Genomic DNA, 9211 nt, shown 5'->3' with positions numbered 1-9211 from the left:
TCTGTCTTCAGCTGTATGCCCATAGCACTCAACAACTGGATAACCTTCGCAAAGATTTCTTTGATGATCATTAAGGCCTCAGTCACAACCCCAAAGTGTCTAAGACCACCCTCATGTCTTCATAAATATACCATCATGTCTCACTCTGCTTAAAGGTCAGACTTCTTGCACATCCTTTTCTGGGATCGGCAGAGGAATCAAAACACTTGTTGGCTCCCGACCCGTGATCTCCACAGCTGTGCTCTGCATGTGCTGCTTCCTGCAACACAACGTAGAGCAGTGACCCGGGTGGGGGACGTCTGCTGAATCGCCTTCCTTGCAAAACAGACAAGTTGCCCAGCATGGGAAAATTTGGACCTTGTATTGCTTTGGAAGTGACATATATTTGACAGAAAAAGACATTCATGATCAGGCTGGAGGTGAAACAAAAGTCAGGGTATCACCTGATGGATACTCCAAGACTAATTACAGTAGCTTTACCTGAAATCCTTTCAGGAGTACAGATGTTTTTGGCCGTGTGCAGAGCGGTGAACTGACCCTCTGTTGGGACCAGCAGGGACTAAAACACTAAAAACACTGAGCAGAGCAGAACAGTCACTGAGTGTTGATGCTGAGCCAGGTTATATAACAAGTGTTAGAGAAAGCAGTGTTTGTCATCAGGATTTAAGTGATTAACTGGGAGTATTTTCTCTATAAGTTGTAGTTCTTTGGTTCTTGTCTGTGGGAAAGAAGTAATTCACAAACAAAGACTTTTTTTTCTTAAACAAGGTCAGCAGGAGAACTGCCGGCGCTCCCTTTCCCTTCCCATATTCAAAGAGGAGCAGTGCTCCACTGTTGCTTTTGGCATCTCAGTCAGTCAAAACCTTCTGTCTGTGTGTTCTCTGAATATTTGCTCTTTCAGGAGTCAACATCCCCCCCATCCCCTTCAAGTTCAAAAGGAGTACTCCGTTCCTCCCTCAGGTTTTGGTTGGAAAACCGCGAATCAAGGGCCGTCCGTTATAATGGGTGGCTGCTCAAGGGTGAAGCAATTCCTATACATTTGTGTGATTTCCCTTTGAAACCACATTAAAGCCAAGCTAACGTTCTGGGCTTAGAAAGTCTGTGATGGGATGATACAGTTTACAGTAAGGCCATGAGTAAATAGCTTTGCTTGTATTCTAGAGAGCTTTGAAAGGATGTTTATAAATCCATATATATCCATAATAATAAATTATTCTGTTGCATTTTCTTGGAAGGTTGGACTGCCACGCAGTCTGAATGCTGGTTCATGTTCACAAAGCTAATAATACCTTATAATTTAGTGGGAAGGTTAAAAAAATACAAAAAATAAAGAAAACCTTTTTAGTAATACAGCATTGAATGAAAAGCTTTATTATTGGTCTTCAAGCATCAATACTAGTCAGTCCCTCCCAGAAATAGTGAGGTTTGCAAACCTCACTATTTCTGTAATACATGGATGCCACAGAGCAGCTTCTGTGGATTCTCAATGTCTGGAGTCCAAAAAAGGTTTCACAGCATTATTCATGAAACCAGTAACCCCTCATGTCCCACTGATGGAAGGATTGGCATCCTAGCAAATACAGCTCTCAAAAGGGTAGAAGCGTTTTCATTACAGGATAAAGGAGACAAAGTTACCACCCTGCTGAAGTGTCCAAGAGCAAGGCAGGGCTTTATATACACCTCACTGACATCTGACACACGAAAGGCACCACAACTGATGATTGTTGAGACTGCAAAGGTTAGGAAACCTCATTTTAATGTTTAGTAGTGTCTGTTTTAATACATAGTGGTACACAGTACATATGCACAAGTATTAGTTGTAGACATGTTATGGAGCGTGGAGTGAAGAGCACTAAAATGTAGTGGAACAGAACAATGCAGCTCAGTACAGTTGAAGAGAAATAGCTCTTAATGGCGCTCAGCATTTGCTCTCTGTGCACTGACTTTGGTGTTGGTTGATAACAGTCTTCCGAATCAAGGGTGGTTGTTGTTACCATTTCCCAGTTCAGTCAAAACGGCAGTAATTGAAATTTGGCAGAATATCTCCGTTCCAGGATTGCCCCATCCTTTCATGTGCATGCATGGAGCATGCAGCAAAACTAGCCAGGTATGTGAGCTAGCATTGATCTCAACTTATCTGCCAATCACAATGATTAATACCATCGCACGGCATGCTACACTATGAACAGATCAATGCTTAAAGCCTGATTTTAATAAAAAATTCAAATGGCCCACATGTTTCCACCTTCCACTGCATGTGATCTCCATTATTTAGCTGTCAACCCAGAATCTCTCATGCTATCATAGCGACCCTAAAAGTCATCATAAAATGCTACTTTTCAGTCACTGATGACGACTTTTCGATAAGAGATTCCTTTCTTATTCACTCCTCTGTGCCTGGTTTTATTTGTGATGGTGTAAAATGCTCATAAAATGCTGTGATTAACGCCATGACATAAAATAAGAAGAAGTGGACGAATGTCTCTGTAACGTTTTACTCCCACAGCTCTGTTATAAATCAACATGGTTGAATTGCTTTGGTGGGTTTTTCTTTCTTTGAACCCAGTCTGTATTTTAGTGTGGCAGTGCTGATGGAACACAGCTCATAGGAATGTGATGCTGCCATATTGGACCATTGTGAGAAGAACATCAAAGCATTTTTTTAAAATAAGCAAAACATGTCTTTATGTAACATCAATGTCTCCTCGTGCCACCCAACATTTATTACATTTATTGAGCATATGGTGAGAGTTTGGCTTCTTCTCTTCTTGCTGAGAGTTAGGTTGGTATCACTGTCATGTCGGAACAGACAGGAAATGAGAGAAAATGAGTGACTCAGGCACCTTTTGATGTCATTTTCTAGCTTTTACTTGTGATTGACACATTTGGATTGGATAATCCTCCTTTGTGACTCTAATAATGACCATACTTTACAAATTAACTTCCCATTTTATTCACATTGACTTGAAACTATCGGCTGAGCTCAAAAAGTCATCAGAGAAGATCGGAAGCCGAGGGCTGTTTTTCCGTAGACTTCCATACAAATGGAAGTCTTTTTACGACCAGATGAGTCGCCCTCGACTACCCATTAAAAATGCAGGTTAGAGCACCAGTTCAGCTCGCTGGTCTTATGGCTAAAATGTAGCAGCCTGGCTTTGAGTCTGAGAATAAATCATTTTGAAAATGCAGGCACTGACTGCAGACTGTTGGCCTTTTATGCAGTTTATAGTTTAGACTCTTGTTTTGATTGTCTGCACTTAACTTTTAAGGCTAATTCTTTCTCTTATTGACTTAGCGTCACACTGACGGGAACATTTGGAGGGAGGGGGGACTGTTACTGGGAATAGAACATTGTAACTTTGCTAAAAAACAAACAAACTAAAATTCAGATACAATCTAATCAGAACCTGACCAATTAAGAATAATCATGAAGCCATAAAACATGGCCATGAATTAAATTGTAAGCACCCACATTAGGCCCCACCTTCACTGGTAAAACTTGTTATGGAGATAAAGTATCAGAATTTCAGGAGCAGGACCACGCCTCCAAACACGCTCCTTCCAGTTCTCATCTATATGTTCCCCAGTTCTACAAGCTGTTCGTCCTCATTCACGTGCCCCACCCTCCCTGCCCTTTTTAATTCTTTAACTTCTTCACTTCTATTTAGTACACAGGGATCTGCCAGGCCCGGGAGCCGTCCCCAGTCCCCTTCGAGGCCTTCCCCAAACCGCAGCTCAGTTCACATCCAAGCATTCACCTTACCTACTAAAACGCTGTCAAACCTGAGCTGAGGACGTGGGCCCAGCTAGTAAAGTGTTCAGATGAACAAATACGATACAACCTACGGGTTTTAAAGAGCTTGGAGAGCGTATGAGAAGTCTCAGCTTTGCTGTTCATCCTGTCAGCAAATATGTTGCATTTTCCAAAACCTTTTCCCTGAAGTCATAAAATGCTACATAAGATTACAAATATTTCTTCCCACTGTTGCTGAAAAAGTGCTTTGTTTGCTGTTTTTCGAGAGGACATCCAGAGATAAAACAGAAGTGTGTAACAACCGCAGAGTCTAGAGCAGCCCACTTGAAACTCTGGCCACAAAGTGAACACAGATGGACGCTGGATTGCAATCAAACTCAACCAGACCAGACAGGGTTACAGTGAGGCATCAGTAAGTTCGGAGGGAAACGCGGTATCGTTTGGATGTGGTGGAAAAATGGGGGCAAATGTAGGAGCCTCAGAGCTGCCTTGGACGGCATCGCCGAATGATGTTGAGATGATAATCTGTTTGCTGTATGTTGAGACGCAGTGTGAACTTTGTATCGCGTAAAAACAGGTGTGGATACATTTCCATATGTCGCAGTAAAAGTGTCTGTAAGTACTGTAGAAGAAAAAAGGGAGGGGCTTAAATGAGAAACCATTAGCTGTGGGTCCTTTCACTTATCAGCCGGTGAAGCCTTTGTGTAACATGTAGCAGCTGTTTTACACCCTCATGTACTTATCATCAGGAAATAAAGGTAATACATGTCCAGAGAGGAATGTTTCCACGTTTGTGTTGCTGAGCTTGACCTCAGTACATTACTCGTAGCTCTTATCTGTGCCATTTGTGCAGAACCCCTCTTCAGACATGCTTTCACTTAATCACAACAAACAGAAACTTGTCAGTTGTTGCTTACCTCATACGTCTCTTATTTCACCATTAGACATGCTTGAAAGGCGTAAATCTTTGGGTTTTTCCAGTGCTGGTATTGGCCCAGTTACGACTACATTGTTTCCTTATGGATCTCTAAGCTTAATTGTTCCAGTCTGATAGGATAAAGGCCGAGCGGTTGCATGTCAAAGACTGTGAAGTAGCTCAGACGTTGGGAAAGCTCTTTCTTTCTTTCTCTTTCTCTTCTTGTTGTCTTGGCACAGACAGGCTCAAAATATCTTTAGCTGTCAAAATAAATAAAGGTTTCCACTTCAAAGTCTTTTCCTGAAGGTCTCATGTTGAGGAAAAGCAGGTTCATGGCGCTCAAATAAACATCTAGAGGAATTTCGAACAGACGGCAGCTGCGGATCAGAGCTCTGACGTTTCTGACTCAAAGTTCAGTTAATAGAAAAACGATAAGAAAGCTCAAACAACTGTTACATTTTCAGTAGTTTTATTGAAAAATGCCTCTTTCGTTTCAGAAATAAATAAGAAAATAAGGCTGTGTGGAATTCACAAAATGTGCAGTTAAAACATGAAAATAGCAATCCTATGTCCATAGTCTTGCAACCAAATCGAAACTGCATCGATAGGAAATGACAACTATATTCTGACTTAGAAATCCTCAGTAAATATACAGCACAATTATGCAATTCCACCTTTGGTAAGAAAACAAAATATTTAAAAAGAAATGCTGCTTGTTACAAAGAGTCAGAATATCATCGGGTTTACAAAATCGTCACAATGTCACAGGGGCGATGTTTTTTAACTGAAACGGCTGTACTTACTGAAAACGACATGGGTAGTTGGAAAGTGTTCAAAAACATACACGATGTACGTCTCTGGACAGGATTTTACACGAGTAGTGCACTGAAGCCCGATTAACACTTGCGGTTATATTACAAGCAGACACTTGGCAAGCACACAGGTTTGTAACATGTACGTTTGTACTCCTCTTCCTAAAGTTTGTCATGTCAAAAAAATATATATGTTCATTATAGCCAGGGGTATCAAACCCATATAAGTACTAGTTTTGCTCTGGATATCGCTTCATCCTCACCTAAGTGTTCCTGTAAGTTATTCATTAGTAGACTTTCTGACCGCTCCTTAACGTAGCTATGATGCTAGTGTGTCTGTATTGTCCTGTGGTAGCGATCGCTTTCCTCTGGGGTTTCGTGTCTCAAACTCTCCAGCTGGCTCCACAGGTATATTCACTACTTCGGGTTCAGGTGGATACCGGTTGGCTAGAAACATATTGAGGATGGCCAATCAAAAAACAGGCTGCTTCTGCAACTTTTCACATGCACAATTTTAAATTATATTGCACTGTGGACTTTAAAAATGCCCTGTGTCAAACTGCTTCTCTCTAAAGTAACAAAAAAGGAAGTTTTAAAAGCTGTGATGACATTTACAATAAAACCCAACAAGATATTGAATAAAAAGACATAGTAACATAACCAGCTGATACTATAAAAGACAAATGGAAATGGCAGGAAAGCAACATTTAGCACCATTTTCACCAATGTACACAAAGAGCACGATGATTAAAAAGTACAAATGAAACATGCTTCAGTCTGGACCAGAGCTGTTTAGGGCACTCAGGCGTCATAAACAGGGGTTATGCTGATGGTAAGTAAGCAGAGGGTTATGAGGCACGAGCTCAATACAGATGTTAACTTGATTTTTAGTGAAATGTCTTGTTTCATACAATCATTTACAAGGCAAAACATTAGTTTTATTTACACGTGTCACCTCTACATTAACGCTGCTCTCAGTTATGAACTCCTCTATGTTAGTACTTGTTTTGGGTGGTATTTGTACATGCTCCTTCCTCTGTAGAAGTGCTCAGTCTCTGCTTTCTATCTCCCAACGGTTTGTGGTTCAAGATGCAAACAGACCAGCAGGTTGCCATCACCGTAGCTTGTAGCTGTGAGATGATGTTAGTCCGCTCCGTTCGGTTTTTTTGGGTTTTTGTAATGTTTTTTTTTCTTTTTAAATGTTCAATAATCATGTCCGTGGCGATTTATCCTTACATGCCCCATAGCAAACGGCCAAACATCTCAGAAACGGGACTTCAAAGTGTAAGCAGCACAGTTGACAGAACGTTTACTATGCAAAACCTGAAAATAGTTCAAACAAGGTGTGAGTTTACTGTGGAACAAAGTAAAAAGCATCTCATTTGACCAACAGCTAGAATGCTTTACATGCCAGTTTCAAAAGTGGACATTAAATGTATGGAGGTATTTAAATGTACAAGTTCAAAATTATTTGACTGCTTCTTCAAAAGTTGCTATTTTTGAAAATTTGTCACATGCAAATCCACAAAGCTCAACAGAGCAGCACGAGTAACTGAAAATGAATCCCAGGGAACAAAACTAATAATTTTATTCCAATATCAGCACTATCAAACACCTGCATTCATACCTCCATCCATTGAATTTGTCCAATGAGCTGCCAATGTAATAAGCGTGCATACACTTGGAGTTTCCTCTGATGTAGCACCATGCAGGACCTAGAGCGCATTAAGCGTACCTGTGTAACCTTGTCCGTTGTAAGGAATGCCAACGCACTGAGAGGAGTCGCAGTACCCGGGTGGTCCCGGTGGTCCCCTCACTCCTGGAGTGCCCTGACGACCTGGAGGGCCACGAGGCCCAGCGGAGCCAGAAGGCCCCGGGGGTCCGGTTCGTGACTCTCCGGGTGGCCCTGCAAATGGGAGCGAGAAGGTGAGTGAAGCCAGCCTGAGTAGGGAGTCTCTTCAGCTAAGCACAAAACCCCACTGACATCATCCGCAACCCGTCTGTGGAAACGGTGGGGGTACCACAGGGCAGCAGGACTATAATTTCAACGTTTCAGTGGCTCAATTAAAGAGAGGGATGCAGTCTGGGGCTGTTTGGAATCACCCCGGCCCCATCTGTCTAGACAGCAAAAACTCACGATGGAATTTTCCCCCCTGTTTTTTCTCTCCTTTAAGTGAGCCCATGTGTTGTCAATGAAGCCACTAAAGAAAGCTCATTGTACAACAATCTGACCCCCCCACTCACACCCACACACACACACATACACAGTGTGTGTGAGTCATCAGCGTGGACTTCCTCCCATTGGTCCGTAGTTGTTTCTCACTTCATTCACAGAAACAGACATGTCAGTGTTTGGTGTGGGGTAGACATCAATAGGAGGTTCCTGTTGTTTAGGAATCACTTCCTAAGGGAACGGAAACTTTCTCGAGCACTTTTATAGGCCGCACACCAGATATCATTTTCACCTAAGGAAAACTACAAGTTCAAACTAATGACATTTTCAGCATTTTCTCTTCTTCTTGAACTGCAACACGGTCTAAAGACGTCCTGGGTGCTGTCTGAACATCACATATGGAAATTCTTTTTCCATTTACCGTAGATGTCTTTGTCGATGTCTAATATGCACACATCACATAAATCTTTAAGAAAGGAAAGAATTGGGAAAATGTTTGGGGTCTCTCCAAAAAATTTATGTAGCGCAGCTGCCCAAACCAAAGATCCTGAGCCACATATACTGTAGGTAAATTTCAGCCTCTTGCTGAAATGTGTCATTTTAATGGGGCCAGTGGGAGTACTCTGTCCTAGAAAGGTCCACTAAGAAGGTTGGAAAAGGTTGGAAAAGGCTGTCACGGCGAAACTGTGTTAGAGTCAGGATCGAGTTGTAAATTTGAACAGTGGGAGAGCAGCAGACTGTCTGCAGCTGCTGGAGAACAATGTTCAACAGAAAACACGCTTAAAGCAGCTCGTTTTCTTCTCGCTATGGCCTACTTCACTTCAAAAAGATGAATTGTGTTACCTGGTGGTCCACTTGGGCCTCTTTGTCCTCTGATACCGGTTCCTGGAGACCCTCGCTCTCCTTTCTCTCCTGGCAAACCTACAGAAACATTAAAGAGGAGAACTCACTTTCAAACAAATTAAGAAAAGTTCTCATGTCTGGCAAAAAGGAGAAATGTTCAATGGTCTCTATGAAACACAACTGAGGTGACTCTTGATTAAAGTGTTTGTCTGGAATCGTGGATAAACCACACAGAGTTGGTATCGCACCTCTTTCTCCTTGATTTCCAGGTAAACCAGGGTTTCCAGGGAAACCAGTTCGGCCAGGCTGTCCGGGCTCTCCGCGGGATCCCGTGTTGCCAGGAGGGCCTGGAGGACCGGGTGGTCCAGGAGTGTTGCTACGATATCCGGAAGGAATCTGGTTCAGCAGCATGTCGACTCTGCTCATCTGACCTTCAAACAAAGAGGACGCATCAAAGAGATTTAGGACAGAAATATCATTTAAGATAAATTCCCAGAGAGTTACATGAAATATTTGACTCACTGTTCACAAGCTGTTCACAAACTTGTCGGGCAATGGAGCGCATCATGTTCTGGGATGCAAAATCTCCCTGAAAAACAAAGACGCTGTCATGAAGCGATTGTTTCCTAAAGCGTTACAAAAAAGTGATGAGAAGATGATACGCACCCTCTCTCCTTTCTCTCCTTTAAGGCCAACAGGTCCCTGTTAATGAG

The 9211-nt window shown here is 42.2% G+C and overlaps 1 protein-coding gene across 6 annotated transcripts in view; it reads right to left on the bottom strand.

Annotated features, from left to right (window-relative positions):
• Positions 1-5122: 5122 nt before the first annotated feature.
• Positions 5123-9211, bottom strand: part of col12a1a (collagen, type XII, alpha 1a) — a 47383-nt gene continuing 43294 nt past the window's right edge. For 5 of the 6 annotated variants that reach the window (XM_019349007.2, XM_019349008.2, XM_019349012.2 and 2 more), the window contains 6 exons: positions 9165-9200; positions 9021-9087; positions 8747-8929; positions 8499-8576; positions 7218-7388; positions 5123-5929 (listed from right to left, as the gene is read on the bottom strand). In XM_019349007.2, the coding sequence (XP_019204552.1) occupies positions 5802-5929; positions 7218-7388; positions 8499-8576; positions 8747-8929; positions 9021-9087; positions 9165-9200 (663 nt within the window). In that variant the 3' untranslated portion in view covers positions 5123-5801. Of the gene's footprint in view, positions 6806-7217; positions 7389-8498; positions 8577-8746; positions 8930-9020; positions 9088-9164; positions 9201-9211 lie in introns of all 6 variants that reach the window. The other variant, XM_019349010.2, reaches the window with a different exon arrangement.

The sequence above is a fragment of the Oreochromis niloticus genome, linkage group LG19 (genome assembly GCF_001858045.2).
Source record: "Oreochromis niloticus isolate F11D_XX linkage group LG19, O_niloticus_UMD_NMBU, whole genome shotgun sequence".
NCBI classification, from domain to species: Eukaryota; Metazoa; Chordata; class Actinopteri; order Cichliformes; family Cichlidae; genus Oreochromis; species Oreochromis niloticus.
Note: the sequence above shows the minus strand (reverse complement) of the source record. Positions and strands in the feature narration are given on the sequence as shown.